Source organism: Lithobates pipiens, unplaced genomic scaffold (genome assembly GCF_037356315.1).
Source record: "Lithobates pipiens isolate NorthernLeopardFrog02 unplaced genomic scaffold, aLitPip1_a1.2 Scaffold_8, whole genome shotgun sequence".
NCBI lineage: Eukaryota > Metazoa > Chordata > Amphibia > Anura > Ranidae > Lithobates > Lithobates pipiens.
Window position 1 is genome coordinate 139,051,793 of NW_027507903.1, and position 21,513 is coordinate 139,073,305.

The window sequence follows — 21,513 nt, forward strand, 5'->3', positions numbered from 1 at the left end:
TTACCTTTTTTTTATTTTTTACAATCATTTGTTATTCTTATATTTTTTTACAGTTTGTTAGGAGCCCCGTTGGGGGGCTTTGGTGGAATATCAGGGGTCTAAACAGATCCCTGATGTGTCACTTTTGAGACAGAGAATGGGACTGGGGACAATGATTCCTCAGTGCCTTTTTCTGCAGTCAAGCAGCAGAGAAAATTTTAACAAAACAGAGTGATCAGGCACATCTGACACATCCTGTGCGCATGCCTATGGTAGTAACTTTTGTTTTGCGCATTGATCTGCAGAGCAGCACACCTTATATTATTAAGTCTTTACGCGGTGGGAACACATTTGTGACTGCAGCAGCATCATTCATTTATCCTTGTAATCTTTATTTATTTTATTTTAATATTCTGTATTACTACTTTCCTTTGTCAATACACATACACCAACTAGGCAGGAATTCACTACTTCGCAGGCCATGTTTGAAGAGGGGGACAACAGGCATGCATAAAGGGAGGTGCCACCTACTGGCACTTACTGTGAGTGTGAGCCCAGTCTGGAGGAAGAGGTGGTTAAAGAATAAGTTTACATTTTAGAAATAAATGCACATTTTTTCAGGTAAAATAATGCGCATTTAATATTTTTTTCCTTTGAAGCCTGTAAAGCATTGCAGCGGTGATCAGAAGATCAGTGTTGCAATGCAAATCCCACAACAGCAATGAAGTTGTGGAAGTCTGTGGGCTAGATTTTATAAAATTGAGGTTTACTATTTTCCCGGGTTCCAACCATTTAGAAAGACACCCAGTTTGTAGACATGCACCCATGCCATTTAGGCTGGGTTTACATATATGCGAATTGTATGTGTTTATAACTGAATCTCATAAACATGTGACCGGCTCTATATGTCTTATAACATGTGAATGTGACCGGCTCTCAATGGAGCCAGTTCACATATGTCCAGAATGGTCACAGTGTGGTTTTGAAAAGCGCAATGTGCGTTTCTGGGTCCAGTTCAGATGCAAATTCAGGCAAAAATTTGCACCAGAATGGCACCTGAACCGGTGAACAGGAACGCATGGACTCCGGATGGAAAACGGCAGCCGGACATGTGTGAACCCTTATTTAAGGGGTGTTTAGGTAAGGGGTTTAATATTGTACTAGTGGGAAGGACGCAGGGGGGGGGGGGGGTTGTGCTAAAAGTCCACAGGTTGGGGGCACAGATTACTTGCCTTGCCACGGGCGCTAACAACCCACACTAGGCCACTGCAGCACCTGGATGGTCTATGGTCATTAAGAGGTGTAGGTTTGGAGCAGTGGCGTGATTTTGAATTTGATTTGAAAAATTAGATTTGGAAAAATTACAATGAGCATATTAAAGCTGAACTCCACGACTGGGCTGCTGGTATGGCTGTTCACCTGAACTGGAGGTCAGCATCCTAGGACCTCACTGAGGTAACATTTTTAGGAAGTGCAAGAAGTGAATGGAACAGACTAAAGAGAACACAAGGAAGATTCTGCATAAGGTATGCTTTATGCGGTATTTATGCATTATCTTCAATCTTTACAGAGTTCAGCTTTAAAAAAAAGTACTGAAGATTTTGATTGCAGCTAATATTACCCAAAGCTGGGGTACTGTTGACCCCACTGACACCGATGGAACACTATATCTTCCACTGACATCAGTGAAGGGGCATTATTTCTCCCACTGACATTATTGATGGGGCACTATTTCTCCCACTAACATCAATAATGAGGCACCATTCCTTCCAACGTCGCTAACAGTGGGGCATAATTCTTTCCACTAACACCAACAAACAGGCAGTATTCCTCCCATTGACAGCAACAATAGAACACTATTCCCCCTCCTATTGACTCCTATTGACTTCAGGCACTATATCATTCTTTTACTTCCACTGACCACCAAGCCTACGGTATTTTTTACTCCTGATGATGCTGGGACATTTTCTACTCCCACTGGCCACATTCTGGTCCCCCAAAGACTAAAAGAAAATAAATTGTCTCTTTGTTTGGAAAGTTTAGGGACCCCTGTATAACCTAAACATGCAGGAGTTACTAGAGAATGTAAATGATACATATCAATCTTATTTCAACCTTAGCAATTATTTACTGAAACTATAAATAATATAACTGCATTATTTTATTTTTTATTTTTTTATATTTACTTGAAGTTCAGCCCAATCCTCAGATGTGGTGGCCGCACTTGTTTTCTTTTTTTTCTCTTTAGGGTTTTCTCCCTCTGTTTTCGCCTGGTGATCTGCCAATTAAAACACCTCCTGTATTGGAGTGCTTACACTCTGGATGAAATAGCACAGAGACCACCTTTGGACAGCAATATTGAGACCCCTTTCACACAGGTGGTTTTCAAGCACTTTAGCCAGTGTCCATAAGGGTGCACGGGCGCGCTCCCTCTTTCCAGCCACCCCTCTAGTACATGTATTGCATGAATCTATCTATGGCTGCCACTGCCACCACCTATTTAGGTGCCCGGCCCCTTTTTGGGCACTGGGCGCCTGAATTACAGTGGCCGGGTTTTTGTTAAGCACCTGATTAGAGCCATAGGCTCTAATAGGCATCAAAAAAGGTGACCTGCAAGCGCCATGCTGGGTACTCACAGGTTACTCAGCTGTGTTAGAAAGCAAATAGATATTCGCTTTCCTAACACTAAACTGCCTCTCCGCTAATCATGTGCTCGGATCTGTTAACCTGATTGGCTGAAAGGGCAGGCGCTGTGATTGGACACCTCAGGCATCCAATCATAGAAGAGGATGGGAATAGAGGACAGCAAAAGACATTGAGGAGCTGTCCCACCGACATTGAGACATATTAAGTACAGACAGTGGGCGAGGGGGGGGCACACTGGCAGCATTTGATGGGGCACAGAGAGGTTGCATTTGACGGGGCACAGAGAGGTTGCATTTGATGGGGCACAGTGAGGCTGCATTTGATAGGGCACAGTGAGGCTGCATTTGATGGGCAGAATGATGCTGCATAAGATGGGCACTGTGGGAGCATTTGATATGGTACAGTGGGAGCGATTGATAGGGCCCAGTGGCTGTGTTTGATAGGGCACAGTGGCTGCGTTTGATGGCACAGTGGCTGCGTTTGATGGTACAGGGGTGGCAGTTGATGGGCACAGTGGCTGGGTTTGATGGCACAGTGGCTGCGACTGAATGTGCAGTGAAACTGCAATTGATGGGGTTTTTTTCAGAATTTTTCAGTTTGTTTGCGCCCCCCCAAAAATTTGGAGCACCAGCCGCCACTGGCTTTAGCGCTAGAAATAGCCTCTGCTAAGCGCCTGAAAACCACCTCCCATTCATTCAAGTGTGACTTTTCACACTGGGGGGGTGCGCTTGCGGGACCTTACGAAAAGTCCTGCAAACAGCATCTTTGGGGTGGTTTTGGAGCGCTGTATTTAGCGATCCCAAAACACCCTGTGCATTGGAATGAATGGGCAGCTTTTCCGAAGTGCCTGAAAAGGCACTTTGGAAGTGCCACAACATGGGAGTTTTTAGCCCCTTCTTTGGCTTTAAAAGCGCCTTGCTAGCGGTCGAAAAGCACCGCATAAACAGTGGTAAAGCACTGCTTACAGAGCGGCGTTTAAGCGCTAACATGCCACCAGTGTGAAAAGGGTCTGACTGTCTGCAGGAAGGGGCGTTTTAGATGTACTAGCAGATTTAGATGCAGGAGCAAATTGAAGCCAAATTCCAGCTAATACTTTATAAGCAGTTAGGGCAACATTTCCTTCCCTTTTTTAGGTTTTACATAAATAAATTAATACAATCTGATCATTGTAAGCACTCCTGCCAATGATAAATGGTTTATCTCAATTCTTGTAACCGATGCATCTGCAGGAGAGTTTGTTTTTTTGAAAAACAACAGACGCATCGGCTGGATCACGAGATAAATATAGAATAAAGAGAGCCTAAAAAGAAAATAAATGCAGCCATTACTTTTAAGAATTGGTATGCTGCAATAAAATATATGTTTGCTTTTGGGTTTAATACCACTTTAAGGAGTTTTTCCCAGCAAGAATGTGCATTGCGTGGGCCATTTTCTGACATCTGAGAAAATCACATTCTTCATAAAGTTCAGTACCTTTAAAACAAACCTGTGGTTTGCTGGTGGCAAACTGTACATGGTTTTCTGAGGCACCCAGCAAAAAATAAAATATCCTGCTCTGCATTTAGTCTTTTCACAATGAATGCAGTCAAGATACAGTGTATATTACTAATTTCAAAGACTTTTTTTTCCCCATGCAAGTAATTAGCGCAGACTTTGGCTAATATATTTATGATTCAGTAGTGAAAAATCCTTTAAAACATTCAAATAAACCAGCGTTGTAGTGTTTGGGTTTTGTTATATTGCCAATGCAGCTGCTGTTGAATAATTTCCACACTAACCACACCCATAAACACATGGACAGTTAACTTTCCCATAGCTTTATGGCTGCTCTCATCTGAGCAAAAATAAACTGCAACTTAAAAATTTTTTAAATACCTAAATATTAGCAGCTATATATCTTTTATCCTTGTAACACTTTTGTTTTGTAAATTAAATATTTTTTTTATAGTTTTTCAGTCAATTTAAATTCTTGTCAATTTAGTACAACATTTTTCTGTGCATTAATTTTTCAATATAAATGAGTTTTTTTTTTTTGCTTTTATAATTTTATTCCCACTGTTTTAACTCTGGGAAATGCTGCCTTTTTTTTGGCTTTGCTTCATAGCAAAAATAAGGGGAGAAGATTCTGCTATTGATTTGGCCCACCCCCATTCACAGAAAGTGTTAAGCTGGCCATACATGGATTGAATCTCGGCTAGGTCCCTGCTGAACTGGTCGAGATTCAATCCCTGTATGGACTAGCTGATTGTACCCAAGTTGATCGAAGTCAACCAGCCTGTTGGATTTTTCACATATGATTACTGCTGGGGGCTAGCAGTAATCCTTTTGTTCTGCCAACAGGGAAGGCTCCCCCTAACCAACACACTGAGTGTGTTGATGTGGGAATTAGAAAGTATCCTTTCCTTCCACCTGTGGGGAAAAGAAGAAAAATCAAATAATCTATGGGCTGCCTTATGCTGGCCATACATGGTTCGAATTTTGAAAAAAAATTCTTTCGAAAATCGTATCTAAGACTTTTCGTACGAATTTTACACCATTAGTGAGCTGCAGCAGCAGCCAATTGGCAAGCGGCAATGAAATTTAAGGAATCGGACATGTTGGAATTTTTTTGAAAAACAAATGATTTTCCAATCAATGATGGGAGAATCATGTGAGAAATTATCACAAAAGTACCTTGATCAAATATATAAAAAAATTGACTAAATTTTTACTACTTACACTAATTTTGTAACGATTTATTTAGGAATTTGCTGAAGAGAAATGGCTATAAAAGAGTTTCACCTAAATTTATTATAAATCTAAGGAGGATACAAAACACATTGGGGTTGATTTTCTAAAGGCAAATAGGCCGGGAATCTTCCCAAGAGCTTAGTAAATGTAGTGAATATTTACTTTATAAAAGATCTACATTCAAGGAAAAAAAATGTTTTTGCATGCATATGATTGAATGATGGAAGTCAGAAGAGCTTCATTACACTCTGGTGCAACTTCCCTTGCAAAGTGAATAGTCTATTTGCCTTTAGTAAATAAACCCTCAAAACCCAGTTAATGCCTTTCCTTAATGAGCAACCTGGTCCTGAATTATCTAATAATTAAAAGTGGTTTCCAGCAATCCATAAAGGCAAGGGTATACAATCATTTTTTACAGAATATTAGTTTGACCTAATTCACTTCAAATAATTGTAACCTAATTAGGAAATTGTAGAGAGGCAAAAAATATTTTGATTCTTTGGGTATATTTGTATTATTAGTGTATATATAGTTTAATTTTATTTAGAAAAAATGGTTTCTTTACATGATCAAATGCCAGTTTCACTTTCAATCATTTTTATTGAAAAAAATGTAAAGGTACAAAACATGGCATATGAGAACTTTTTGAAATTGCTAAGAAAATTGTAGACAGCTAGAATGTGACCAAATACCATTTTCAATTCTAATGTTATATTACCTACATTTTTATATTCCTTTATGAGGATTGTAAAACACATTTTTTTACAATGGCATTCTTGTAAATCTTACTTTGTCCAAGTTAGAGAGAATATATTAAAAAGCATCTAACTATGAAATTTGGTATTATGAAAGCTCTGGACCATCTCTCATAGGAATCTTGCAATCGTATACTGTAGGAGTAAAAGATTTATTTAAAAAGAAAAAAAGAATCAGTAAATAGCTTTTAATAATGCTTTTTATACTGAAAGATCACATACATTTGCAATTTCCAGGCATTTAACATTTTTTTTTAAATCCTTAACATTTTAAACACTTACTGACACAGAGGTTGACAGATTAAAAGGAATGTAATACGCTAAGCCCCTGTTTGGTTTATAGATTTTATCAATATTTTTGAGATATTCTTTTGTGTGAGATTTTAAAACAACATACATTTCTAACCACTAAAAACCACCAAAGATTTGGAAAATGATATCCACTTTTGTGAGATACTGCATAATGTAAAAGAGGAGTCAAGGGTCAAACATCTCTTGACCCTTTAATTACCTGTTTTTTCTTAGATATCTCACCATAAATCTGAATTCTAGCATTAGAACTATAATTATTTTATTGCCATTTGCATCCAAATTTACTAAAACATAAGTAATGTGACCAAGCTATTGTATCAAAAGCATTATCAGAAATGAAAGTGGTAGTAAACCGCTGTGTGTGTGCTTTTTCTTTTTTTTTTTTGCAACCTGCAACGTAAAGCCATAATGTGCTAGTATACATTGCATATTAGCACATTATGTGGAACTTACCTGAGAATGAAGCCAATCCAGCGCCATGCTGTCATCGCTGAGACGGTTTCCATCTTCACCTGGTCTTCCTTCCGGGTTTGTGGGTTGTGTGAGTGGCCGGAGCTGCGATAACTTCACTCCCGCACATGCGCGTGGCAGCCACCGCTTACGGCACGGGACGTCACCGGCTGCATGTACAGTAAATATATCCTAAATGGTAAGCCTTATAGTAGTCGCATTTCTTGCATTGTGCATAAGAATTAAAAAGCAGCCTTTCTTGCAATATTCAGTATCAATATACAGCTCTCCCCTGTAGTGTTTCAGTATCATTTCACCCACTCTAAGCCCAGACTTTGCTGGACGTGTCTTCAGCCTGTGAGGACAGTGAAAAGTGAAGGAGAACAGTGATGAGCTCATCTCTGTGTCTTTTTCCCCTCTCATCCTATCAGTAAGATTCTTGTCAGCACATGGACTGATTAGCTCCTTCTGCTTCTTCCTCTCACACTCAAGCTTTGTTGAACATGGACTGCAAGAGGCTGATACCAAACCAAATGCAGGTACTATACTTCTGGTTCATCAACAAGTGAAATAATAATTATGGTAAAGCAATTGCAAATGCTTTGTTTATCTTTTTAAATAACAAACATATTATACTTTCTGCAATGGTTTTGCACAGAGCAGCCTTAAACCTTCTTTTCTGGGGTCCCCAATGGCGCTCTTAGCTCCTCCTCTTCTCTGAGTGACCCCATAGCAAGCCACTCAGTAAGGGCTCCATCCCCCGCCAGGCTATGTGTGTCTACTGACACTCAGCGTGGCTTAGCCCCGACTTCCTCCTCACTCCATTTGACTGACAGCAGCCCCAGCTATGAGGGGGTTAATAGAGTTGACCTGCATAAAGACCTCATCATTTTTTCATCGTCCAGCCAGTGGGCATTGGGTGCTTTTATGAATAAACTGTGCTGCTGCTGCTGCTGCAATGGAGGTTGCGCCTTTGGCTCTACTGCTTACACAAGTTTGGCTGAACAGAATAATATATCCTCTAGGACAGGGATTCTCAAACTTTTTAAAAAGGGGGCCAGTTCACTGTCCCTCAGACTGTTGGGGGACTGGATCAATGCAGCCCCACCAGTGCCCATCAATACAGCCTCACCAGTGCCCATCAATTCAGCCTAACCAGTGCCCATCAATGCTGCCTCACTCCTGCCCATCAATGCAGCCTGACCAGTGCCCATCAGTGCAGCCTCACCAGTGCCCATCAGTGTAGCCTGACCACTGCCCATCAGTGCAGCCTGACCAGTGCCCATCAATGCAGCTTCACCAGTGTCCATTAGTGCAGCATCACCAGTGCCCATCAGCTCAGCCTCTCCAGTACATGGGGATTAAAGAGAGGAGCGCAACCGAATCACACAGAGTTGCTGGCAATGATAGCATGTGAGGTAATGGCAGCCTGTGAGGGTCAGTTTTAACAAATCCGGACTTATCGCTGTCAACAGGCACACAGAAGACATCAACGAGGAGGACTAAGAAGTGGCTGCACTTGTGTAGCTTTCCCATGCTGTTAGATGCCAGAGCGGGTTCTCTGTGTCTCTGCCCCCACTCTGGACAATGCCAGAGTTTGGTCCAGCTTCCCCCTATGGGGAAGGGTCCATGGGGATCTCTCCAGGTGGAGATTGCTTGTTGTGGGGGCTCCAGTGCCCGAATGGCCAGTCCGCCCCTGCGGCCAGGCCGGGTAAATGAATTTGACAGACTGTAACTGGCCTGGGGACCGTAGTTTGAGGACCCCTGCTCTAGGAGGTAAAACAGCCCTATATAATTATTTAAACTTCAACTGAGGACTTCTGCAACATTTTTGGCTTTGTTTAGAAGATGTTAAAAGACTTGTAAACCCAAGTACAATGTGTATTGTTTTAACTTTTTTTCTTTTATACATATATATAAAAGAGGCCATGCAGATAATCTTACTGACTTGTCAACCCCTTCCTGCTGAGTGTATGCATACCCTGTTTCCCCAAAAATAAGACCTAGCGTGATTATCGGTGATGGCTGCAATATAAGCCCTACCCCCCCATATAAGCCCTACCCTCTTTCCCCGAAAATAAGCCCTACCCTGAAAATAAGACCTACAAGGACTTTAACTTGGGCTTATTTGGGGGGTATGGCTTATATTTCAGCCATCACCGACAATCACGCTAGGTCTTATTTTCGGGGAAACAGGGTATATGTGGCCTCACTGATGTGGGTCTTCTACTGTGGTGATGCATATGTGAGCACCTGTGCTGAAAGCACGCTGTACAACTTCTTGAAAAAATCAACAAATTATACTTTATTCATACTGGGACATTTCTTTCGCTACAAGAACTGCCACGTTACAGTAGATTTTAGGTTTAATTTTCCAACCTGGCCTGAACACACCTGAAATATAATTTATTGCTATAAAGAACAAGACTAGTATTTATATGAGACTAACTGCCTCTTTGGCCATCTCTTAAAGAGGAAGTAAACCCTGATGAGTTTACTTCCTCTTTTTTTCCCTGCAAAGGTAAAGCATAATGGACTACTATGCATCGCATAGTAGCCCATTATGTGTCACTTACCTGACACAGGAGCCAGCGAAGTCGCCGCTGTCCCCTGTAGTCCGCCGCATCCATCTTGCTTGTGGCGTCTCGCAGCTCCGCCGAATGACAGCGGCGAAGCCGCGATGACGTCACTCCCACGCATGCGCACGGGAGTGGCGTCTCGCAGCTCCGCCGCTGTCATTCGGCAAAGCCGCGATGAGGTCACTCCCGCGCATGCGCACGGGAGTCGACAAATGCGGCAGCTCCATTCTTGGAACTGCCGCGTTTAGTGCGCCTGCGCGCCGTAGACCATATAGGTTTAGGAGATATTTCTTGGACCTACAGGTAAGCCTTAATCTAGGCTTACCTGTAGGTCAAAGTGGTTTGTAAGGGTTTACTTCCTCTTTAAGTTTATCATTGTGCTTTATAATTTATAGATATAGGGAGTCTATTCATGTGTTTGGTGCAAACTGAAGAGCATTCTGAAAAACATTTTTTTTTAATCTTGTACAGTTTGAATGTGTTTGTTGAGCCATGAAGTGTTCCTGTACACATCATATTTTTCCTCTTTTCTTCCCGATCAGAATGCGGTGCCCTGAAAATGGTGGAAAACGCAGAAGTGATACCATTCTCAGAAAAAAACCTGCAGTATATACGGTATAGATGCCTAGACGGCTACAAAAGAAAAGCGGGTACATCAAATCTTGCCATATGTGAATTTAATAGTACCACTAAAAAGGCCCACTGGAAGTATGGGCACATCTCCTGCATTCGTAAGTGGCACTGAATTTTATTGTTAAAATATATTTTATTTATTATTATTTATTTATTATTTATTATAATATATTGATCTATAAACTTCTCATATTTGCTCCCTTTTGGTTTGTTAAAGTAGAACTTTAATCTGCAAAATGACTTGGAGTCTCTGGCCCCGCCACTAGTAATAATAGCTGTTTTTTTTTTTTGGCTAAGGCCAGAATGGCGTACTGTGCTCCAGCATCCCCCTGGGATAACCGTGGCACGTGTCCTAGGAGGCTGCGAGAGCCCATTCACAGAGTGGCGGGTTGAGTGGGGGGGGGCGTGAAAACTGGCTCATCAGTGAGGGCTTTGCTGCCTGAACCTGGGAGAAGCAGCTGAAGGAGCAATAAGTCTTGCTATGGTACACAGGCTCTGACACCTCAACAGTGGATTGCTGCAGAACAATGCTGGATATACCGGACTGGTGAGTATGTATGCTCATGGTTTGGCTGTCCGTCTTTCTTCTTTGCTGTCAGTCCTGCTATGCTCGTATCGTATGGTTCCACGCTGACGCGTTTCGTCGTATTGACATCATCTGAGGGTCTGTGGCTGATCTTTTTACCTGATTGGATTGACCATTAAGGGAGAATCATTGAACATTTGAGTTGAACCACAAGTTTGATATATGTGCCGTTTTTATGAACTGAATGCACTCTAGAGACTCATACATGATTATTATATATAAATGTTTTATTTGGAATAGATGATTGCACTTAATTATTACCTATTGTAAACGCAGTATTACGCGCTGTTTCTCTATTGGTGGATTGGTCTATCATTTGATGCATCGATTCATTTTATAGATTTTTTATGACATTTGTGTGGGTTTTAAGTTTAAATTCCTTTTAAAACAGCTGCTAAATAGAAGTATACTAAAAAAAATTCCACAGCCCCCAGAAAACAAGCACAAAATTTGGTGTTAGTGCCTGTATTTGTGCAGTTAATGGGGCGTCGGTTACCTGCAACAAATTTGGTGATTAAAGAATATACTATATTGACAGCGCTAAAAGGTAAAATGAGAGGGTCAGAAAGTAAAAGTCAAAAAAGTTCATAAGTTTGACCGGTGTGCTGAATCTTGAATTGCGGAAAGAGTGCTTCAACTAATGTTCATAAGAAAGGGAAGAAGTCCATCTCCAAGCCATTCACCAGACTGCCAGTGTAAAAAAACTCCGTGCACAGTGACGCTCCCAATGGTAATACACTTACCAAAAATATGAATGGATATAGGCACATCAAATATTCAATGGCTCCTGGATATTCTCAGCAATAAACTTTCAATTAAGCCTTTCTCCAACCAGCACAATACGTTATCGACTTGTCTGCTCCAGTCACAGCACTGCTTCTCCCCTCCGGACTCAGGCTGACAATAAAATAAATACACTAAAATTCTTTTTTATTTAAATTTTTTTTTAAAGTTGGTTGGTGTGGGTCCGATTACCAAAGCAGCCTAGTGAAAGGGTTTAAAAAATGTTTATTTTCTCACTACAATATTTGAGGGCTTTTTTCTGAAATAAACACACTATCATGCTTGATTATTTTATTAAAGACTGGCCAGATGCGAGTCCTTGTGAAAAAACGGCCTAGTCAAAGACTGTTTATGCACTCACTACATTATTTAGCGTGCTTTTTTCTGAAAAATAAATACACTATATAGACAGTAATGCTGATTTTTTATTATTATTATTATTATTATTATTATTAAAAGCGGTCTGGTTTGTATCCCGTTGAAGGTTTAGTGAAAGTGTGTAAAGACCATTCATGCACTACAATACTACAAGCTTTTGCTAGTAAAAAATATACACTATAATGCTGCTTTTTTAACCACTTCAGCTCCAGAAGATTTACCCCACTTCCCGACAAGGCCATTTTTTTTTCGATGCGGCACTGACAATTGCGCAGTCGCGCAAAGCTGTACTCAAATAAAATGTATGTCCTTTTTTTCCCACAAATAGAGCTTTTTTTTCTGGTGGTATTTGATCACCTCTGCAGTTTTTTATTTTTTAGGCTTTAAACAAAAAAAGAATGACAATCTTGAAAAAAAATATGTATTTTACTTTCTGCTATAAAACATATCCAATAAAAAATAAAAAAAATCGAATTTCTTCATCAATTTAGGTCAAAATGTATTCTGCTACATATTTTTGGTAAAAAAAAAAATCCCAATAGGCATATATCGATTGGCTTGCACAAATGTTAGCATCTACAAACTATGGGATAGCTTTATGGATTTTTTTTTTTCTATTCGTAATGGCGGCAATCAGAAACTTATAGTGGGACTGCGATATTGCGGCAGACAAATTGGACACTAACTGACACTTTTGACACTTTTTTGGGGACTAGTGACATTATTAAAATAATCAGTGCTAAAAATATGCACTGTCACTGTTCTAATGACACTGCCTGGGAAGGGGTTAACATCAAGGGCTATCAAAGGGCTAACTGTGTTCCTAGCTGGTGTTTTACTACTGTGGGGAGGTGCTTTGACTAGAGGAAGGCATAGGAACACAGGATCAATGCTTTCCTTAAAGACAGAACGGTAATCTGCCTTGTTTACATAGTGTACAGAATGATCAGCCGGTGATGGCAGAGATTAAGCCCGCTGATCGGCTTCCTCTGTATAGAAACACAGCGGGAGCGAGCCGCCAGTGGCGCATACTCGCGCTCGATACCCAGCAGTGCAGGATCAGGTATATATACATGATCCTGCACAGCTCAGCCACCCTGTAGCAGTAAAAGTGCTATAAGGCGGTTGGCAACTGGTTAATAAAAGCTAGCCATTGGTCCTATTGAGAAAAGCAACCAGCTGAAAGGGTTTAACCGCTTGCTGACCCATCACAGTACATATACTGCGACAGGGTGGCTCCTACAGGCACAGCAACGTACTCATATATCGCTACCTGTTTCCAGGTTTTGGGCACAAGTGCACACCTCCGCCAACTTGCTCCCCTGTGATTTGACAAAGTGGGAGTTTGTCAGCTGATCCCGGGCCAATAATTCATGGCCTGGACCTACTTATCGCCTCACACAGGGCTCTATATAGAGGGAAAGGCAGCACACATTACACATTGTTAGGCCTCATGTACACTGCTGCTGCTAAATGGACGTTTAGGAGCAGTTGGGCATTTTTTTCAACTGCCCCTGAACTCTCCTCTATGGTATCTTATCAGTACATGTACACAGGGTCTTTTATAGTCGTTTCTAGGCAGTTGAGTTTAGAGCCCTTTTTTGGAAAGCAAAAAAATGAGTTCAGACTCTGAGTTTAGAGGCATTTCAATTGGCAAATGCTTCTAAACGCAGCTAAATGCAGTAACTCGTGTTTAGCCTCATTTCGTTTACAGGTGTTTTTCATTTTTGGCTATTTTGAAAAAAAAAAAGAATAATATTTTTTTTCTTCCAAACGCTTCTAAACACAAATTCGACAAAACGCAGCATGTAAACGCGGAAAAATTTACGTTTTAAACGTGGGTTACTATCTGTCAAGTTAAATCGTTCAGGAGAACATGTAAAAATGTCCCGTGTACATTAAGCCTAAGGCACAGAAATATTCTCTTGCTTGCCACTAAATGTTTCAATGTTCCCAGCCAGTGTCAGTAGTACAATGATAGTGTATATTATTAGCACTGATCACTGTATTAGTGTCCCTTTAGATATCAGTGTCAGTTAGTGTCAGATTTACAGCTGCACTATCACAGTCCCATTATACGTCGCTGATTGCCGCCATTACTAGTATAAAAATATAAATAAATAAAAATTCCAGTATATATACAATTGTTTGTAGACGCTATAACTTTCACATAAACCAATTAATATACACTTATTGGAATTTTTTTACCAAATACATATATTTTGGCCTAAATTAATGCATAAATTTGATATTTTAAATGTTTTTATTGAATGATTTTAGCAGAAAGAAAAAATATTGTATTTTGTTTAAAAATTTCTGGTCTTTTTTTATTTTTATGATAAAAAAACAAAAACCTAGTGTTGATCAAATACCACCAAAAGAAAGCTCTAGTTGTGTGAAAAAAACTATATAAATTGAATTTGCCTATAGTGGCATGACTGCGCAATTGGCAGTTATGCAGTGCCGAATAGCAGAAAATGGCCTGGTCATGAAGGGGGGTAACATCCCCTGGAGCTTAAGTAGGTAAAGACTTTGCACATACTCAGTAAAATGTTTTTTTTTTTTTTTACATTTTTTTTTTTTTTACGCTGCCATGTTTATTTGTTTTTTAATAACAGCTGAATGGTTTGTATTATGTTGAAAAAGTGGCCTAGTCAAAGTATTGTAAATCTGTGCACATAGTCACTAAAGTATTTTAGGGACTTTCTTTCTGAGAAATATACTATAATGCTGATATGGACCCCACAAAACATTCATTTAATGTAGTGATGCTGACTTTTTCCCATTTCTGTATGTTACCCCCAGTAGGACTGGAACATTGTCCATTACAGATTCTATTGGTGCCTATCACTGCCTATCATTGCCCTCATGTTTGTGGGGTGCTCAATTAGGAAATGTTACAAAAGTTAATATTTGTGTGATCTTGATTTTGTAACATGGCTCACTTGAAGATACTAATTTTGACTGGAATTAATACATTTACACCACCAGGTTGTGATGCCCACAAAACTGATCACACTCTTACCTCCAACTTTTCCCTACATATCAATAAACAATGGTTTCTGAGTACATCCTCAATTCTCAAAAGTAGAGGGGTGGCCATTACTGTACTAACAAATGCCCCTGTTCATTGCCTGATCCACAGGACAGATATATCTTTCTTAAAGTGGTGTTGCCACCAAAAAATAAAAAATAGTTTAAAATTCTTAAAAAAAAAAAAATAATAATAATAAATAATTGGAAAAAAAAACATTTTTTACTCACCTCTAAATACATGTTGCTAGGGGGTCCCTCGTAGTCTGCCTTCTTCCTTGCCCGGGCTGGTGACATCACTTCCCCTCGCGCCGCACAGTCATCTGGGACCTGTCACATGTCCCAGATGACTGTACGGCGTATCACGGCGCCCTGCGCCGCTCGCGCATGCGCAGTGGGTGCCCACAGTAAGAATGACGGCGCCGTGAGTGGAGCGGGGAACGAGGGGGGGGCTTCGTTCCCCCGCATCGCTGGACCCTGGGACAGGTAAGTGTCCAATTATTAAAAGTCAGCAGCTGCAGTATTTGTAGCTGCTGACTTTGAATTTTTTTTTTTTTAGGGGGCACCCCACTTTAAGAAATGTATCAATGGCTATATCAATTGTTTATGCACTAAATACCCTCCAAATATTGTTTATTGAAGATATCCTTCTAATGAATAATGAATTTATGAAAAAAAAAGGTTGTTCGTGTTTAAAGTGTACTTTAATGTCAGCTCAGACATGAAGCTTAACACCTCCTCAAGCAAAGCTGCTCCATACTTTGCTGCTCTAAAACACTTCAGGAAATCCTGCCTCATTTAAAGTCCCATACTCGTTTTGTCTTTTGAAATGCTGTCATTCAGGTGTCAGATCCAGTGTTTGCATACAGCGTCAAGAGGTTCAATTTTGGATGGACACAAGGGCATGGTCCGACAGAGTAATCTGTTCAGTGGAAAAATCACACAGAGAATCTAAGTAGAATTGGTCCACATACAAAAAATCAATCTTAGAATATGTGTTATGAACCTCTGAAGAGTAACTATAGTCACTTTCGGAGGCACAAGTTTTTCTCCAACAATCTATAGCAGGGATATGCAATTAGTGGACCTCCAGCTGTTACAGAACTACAATTCCCATGAGGCATAGCAAGACTTTTAGAGCCACAAGCATGACAGCCAGAGGCAGAGGCATGATGGGACTTGTAGTTTAGCAACAGCTGGAGGTCCGCTAATTGCATATCCCTGTTATAGATTGTTGGAGAAAAACTCATGCCTCCCAAAGTGACTATAGTTACTCTTCAGAGGTTCATAACACATATTCTAAGATTGATTTTTTGTATGTGGACCAATTCTACTTAGATTCTCTGTGTGATTTTTCCACTGAACAGATTACTCTGTCGGACCATGCCCTTGTGTCCATCCAAAATTGAACCTCTTGACGCTGTATGCAAACACTGGATCTGACACCTGAATGACAGCATTTCAAAAGACAAAACGAGTATGGGACTTTAAATGAGGCAGGCTCAAAAACAATGTAAGAGTAGAAATTTTATTATTAGTTATACATTAATGTCAGGGAGCATTTATATGTGACAAATGAGTGTTCAATACATGTACAGACATGACATCCGAGTAAAACATGATATAGAACTTAATTATCATAACAGGGAAAAAATGTATACAAATTTCATAGAAATAGTACAGTAATAATATACAATAGAATTCATAAAAATGTTGTAAAAAAATTATGGAAATGTGAGGGATTGCATCCTCAATAGCTCGACGCATTTCGTCAGTTGACCGACTCATCAGGAGCGAATATATAATGTCTGTAAATAATGAATAATAACATGTGTTCTAAATTAAAAAGCTCATAGTATGAGAAATATTATATATAAATAAATTTGTATAGAAAAAAGATGGTCAAGTCCACAGAACTTACACCCCATAGGAATGCTGAGCATGATTTGTCCCGGTGTGCATTGGTCGCCACATCAAGCCTCCCCCGGGAGCTGAGACGCAGAGAGTGATGATCATTACTTAATACGATTGTATATGGTCACTTGCCCATCCCTCATTTCTCTTGGTCTATATATATTTTCTTCACTTTGTATTGCTTTACTCTTATGCAACCTTCTTTGCACATCTTTTAGTTGGTTGTTTCATTGGCTCCATCTGTGCACTGTCACGTCACTCTTTTTCACTCTTCTTTTTCCATGCATTTTATTTCTTTGGTGCTTGGCAGTGCTACCGGGTTTATCATAAAAAATACCTTCTATTTATCTTATAGATTCTACTTGCCGTTACCAGCATAATACTCCAATTACTCTATTTGTCTGATGGCTGGGGGCTTCTCATCGTGGGCCGGGTGCTCTGGGCAGACTCTCTGCGCCTCAGCTCCCGGGGGAGGCTTGATGTGGCGACCCATGCACACTGGGACAACTCATGCTCGGCATTCCTATGGGGTGTAAGTTCTGTGGACTTGACCATCTTTTTTCTATATAAATTTATTTATATATAATATTTCTCATACTATGGGCTTTTTAATTTAGAACACCTGCTGTTATTCATTATTTACAGACATTATATATTCGCTCCTGAGGAGTCGGTCAACCGATGAAACGCGTCGAGCTATTGAGGATGCAATCCCTCACATTTCCATAATTTTTTACAACATTTTTATGAATTCTATTGTATATTATTACTGTACTATTTCTATGAAATTTGTATACATTTTTTTCCCTGTTATGATAATTAAGTTCTATATCATGTTTTACTCGGATGTCATGTCTGTACATGTATTGAACACTCATTTGTCACATTTAAATGCTCCCTGACATTAATGTATAACTAATAATAACATTTCTACTCTTATCGTACATTGTTTTTAAGCCTGCCTCATTTAAAGTCCCTTACTCGTTTTGTCTTTTGAATTTAGAATAGGGATGGAGACGCACTAGCTCCCCTTCCTTGTGCGTTTCATTTAAAGTGCCAGTATATGAAGATATACATTCCCCCCCTTTTTTTTGCAGAATGACAGCATTTGGGATGATGTAGCAGCTTTTGAAGCTGTTAAAATAGCTACCAAATCTTTATTTGTTCAAAATGCAGCAGATAAGTGTCAGAGGGCTCAGTTTGGGAGGGACACAAGTAGTCATAGAAGGAATTCTTCTCCTCCATGCCTTTCTCCTAAAGGGACTCATTAGTTCATTCTTGAAATACTGCAGGCCAAAAATAGACAGAAATACAACCAGAACATAGAAGACATTAACCATTTGGAGACCAGGTGCCAAAAGCTGTTGCAACTTCTAGATCAACAAGTTCTAACAAAAGATATGTAGCCCAGGGGTTCTATGAGCATGGTCCTTAACATAACAGGAATAATGTTAGTCAAGGCTCTGAAGAAACAAAGAGAGGTCAGTCACGGCCATAAAATCTCCCATATTTCTGAACCGATAACCTCACACGTGATCCAAATTGCTAAACATTTTTTGTAATTTCTATCAGAGTCTACACATCCTGAAACTGGAAGAATTTGTCAGACTTAAAGAGGAGCTCCAGGCTCCCCCCCAAAAAAACAAATACTGTAGCTGTTGACTTTAATATAAGGACACTTGCCTATCCAGGGATCCAGCGATGTCCTCACCCAAACAGATTCTTCAATCAGCTTCGGGTGCAGACACTGGCATATCGAGTAAGGGAAACAGGAAATTAACCCTTATGCCCCATACACACAATCGGAAATTCCACCAGCAAAAGTCCAATGTGAGCTTTTGGTCAGAAATTCCGACCGTGTGTATGCTCCATCGGACTTTGGCTGGCGGAATTTCCGCCAGCAAAAGATTGAGAGCAGGTTCTCTATTTTTCCAACGGAAAGAGTACGATCGGAAATTCCGATCGTCTGTAGCAATTCCGTCGTGCAAAATTCCTACGCATGCTCGGAAACAATTTACACATGCTCGGAAGCATTAAACTTAATTTTCTCAGCTCAACGTAGTATTGTACATCACCGTGTTCTTGACAATCAAAAGTTCAGAGAACTTTTGTGTGACCGTGTGTATGAAAGCCAAGCCTGAGCGGAATTCCATCTGAAAAACCATCCAAGATTTTTCCGGCGGAAATTCCACTTGTGTGTACGAGGCATAACAGTGCCTTGCAAAAGTATTCACCCTCTTGGCTTTTTACCTATTTTGTTACATTACAGCCTTTAGTTCAATGTTTCCTGACAGACTCCATGGCAGCAAAGTGTGGGTTAAGTCCCGCCTCCACTACCCTATAGGACACTACTCCCATAAATCTTTGCTCCCTGCCCCTGGCCGTGTTCTTTTTTTGTCCTCCTCTGAAGGACCCAGAGGTGATCTTCCTACCTGAAGATCTATCATCCCCACGATTGAGGTCGGCCGGTCTGCAACTCTGGGTCTGGAAAGTCGCATTACTCCGCTAAGCCCTAGCTATTAGCAGGGTATGGAGTGGGCAGTGGAAGAGGCGCTGTGAAGAAGCTCATGTCCTGGCCACTGGCAGGCAGGCTGCGCATTGGTCGGATAGCCAGCTATTAACAGGTGACCTGTTTTGCCCCCTGGAAAGACCAGTGTCATCTTACCTTACCTTCGGCCGAGTGATCGATCATGGTGGGAGTGGTGAGAGGTTCTATAGTTCATTATGGCAGCAGTTTGTGTTATCTTTTATCTGTCCTTGTTTTTTTCTGTTTGTTTGTATGTGCAGGCATGGCGGCTGTTTTTTCCCGCGTTCCAGCCGCCGTTCTACTTCCGGGTTTGCTTTCTCGGCCGTACTGCGCATGCGCGAGTGCGGTTTGAGATCGAGGCATGGTTTTGCGCATGCACGATAGCGGCAAATTGCCGCTTTTTCGCGCATACGCACAGGCACGGCGGTGACATCACAGGGGCAGGCTATTTAAACGGGGAATTAGTCTGCAAGCTTTGGGAATGCTTGCGGGCTGTTGCGGTGACTTCCCCCTGCCTCTGTGTTGCATCTATTGGTAAGTGGCATTCTGGGACAGGGTGGCTATCCCTTCCCTGTCCCTTGCACTGATCCCTTGTCATATTTTCAGCACGTATGGATATCGCTGAGGACATGGATTCTCTACCGCCTGTCTGCGGCCAGCCCTCTCATAAAAGGTATTTTTAATGATCACCTGAAGGTCTGGTGGGGGAGGGGTGTATATCTGGTAGCTCTGTCCTGATATCTTGTCTCTTGTGGTTTCTTGTCTTGTTCCTGTTTCAGCCCTTCCAGGTCAGAACAGCATCGCAGCTCTCACAGAGGGAGCGACTCTTCCAAGTCGCATCACCGACACTCCTCTTCCAAATCAAAACATTATGGTTCCTCCTCAAGATCAGGACACCGTAGTGAGGAACGGTCGCATTCCTCAAGGACTCAATCCAGTCACTCAGCTAGTACCTGTTGGGGGTGCAGAGCTCTTGTACCGGCAGGAAAATATTTGTGCGATCTTTGCTACGCCAAGGCTTCCAATGAAAGGGGTGACGCGGATCAACAACTTTAAACCCTGGTGGAAAAAGTTGTTAAGGAGTCCCTCAGAGATATTGAGGGCCAGTCCTATGTTCCTCCGGCAGAGCCGCCACATTCTCCAGGGAGGGAGACTCAGCTGCAGGATACTTGGGAATCCTCTGTGCATAGCCACCACTCAGCTGCCATATCTGACAGTGACTCTGATGAAAGTGATCCCTGTGTGGGTTTTGATTTCGCTCTACTTCCTCCTCTGGTCAGAGCCATTAGAGAGACACTGAACTGGGAAGATTCTGTGGCTGCTCCTTCCAAACAGAGAAAATTCTTTAAGCAATTAAAGAAGGAACGGATTAATTTTCCTTTTATCTCTGAGCTAGGTGAGATTATCACAGATGAATGGGGCAAGGTGGAGAAGAAAAATTCCATGCTGTCTAAGGTTTCGAAACTCTATCCTTTCAAGGAAGAAGAGGTGAAGCATTTGGAGTCAGCGCCATTGGTAGACGCAGCAGTCATGAGGCTGGTGAAATATGTGACACTTCCCTTAGAGGATACTGTTTCTTTTAAGGATGTTCTGGACAGACGGATTGACACTGATTTGAAGAGAGTGTATCTCACAGCAGGAATGGCCTGTAAGCCAGCGTTAGCTCTGGCCGCTATGTCCAAAGCAATGGAGGTATGGACAGATAGTGTAGATGAGACGCTTAGGAATATCTCTGAAGATACGGCTAAGAGCTCGCCTATCCAAGAATTTAGGCTGGCCTCCGCCTTTCTTGGGGAGGCCTCTATCGACATAATACGCCTTGTGGCTCGGGTGATGCTTTCTTCTGTTATGGCCAAACAGGCTCTGTGGCTCTGTCCTTGGCTGGCGGACCCAGCCTCAAAACAAGTATGGTGCCGTATCCCCTTTGAGGGGTCCTCCCTTTTCGGCAATAAGTTGGATTAGACTATTACCCGAGCTACTGGTGGGAAGTCGGGGTTCCTTCCCCAGGACCGGCGTTTGCAAGCCCAGAGAAGGTCTTTTCCAAAGAGACAGTACCAGGAACGAGCTAGGGAAGCTCGCAGTTACAGACCGGGCCGTCAATTTTCCAGGTTCTGGAAATCAAGACAATCCTCTTTTAAAAAATCTACAAAAAGTGATTCAAAGGGAGAGAGGGAACCAACTAAATTCTTTTGAGGTTGGGCCCGCTCA

General features: G+C 41.3%; 1 protein-coding gene across 3 annotated transcripts in view; it reads left to right on the forward strand.

The window, feature by feature from the left end:
* Positions 1 to 21,513, forward strand: part of IL15RA (interleukin 15 receptor subunit alpha) — a 214,716-nt gene that overhangs the window by 68,132 nt on the left and 125,071 nt on the right. For all 3 annotated transcript variants that reach the window (XM_077473412.1, XM_077473413.1, XM_077473411.1), the window contains one exon: positions 9,994 to 10,182. In XM_077473412.1, coding sequence (XP_077329538.1) covers positions 9,994 to 10,182 — 189 coding nt within the window. The remainder of the gene's footprint in view (positions 1 to 9,993; positions 10,183 to 21,513) is intronic.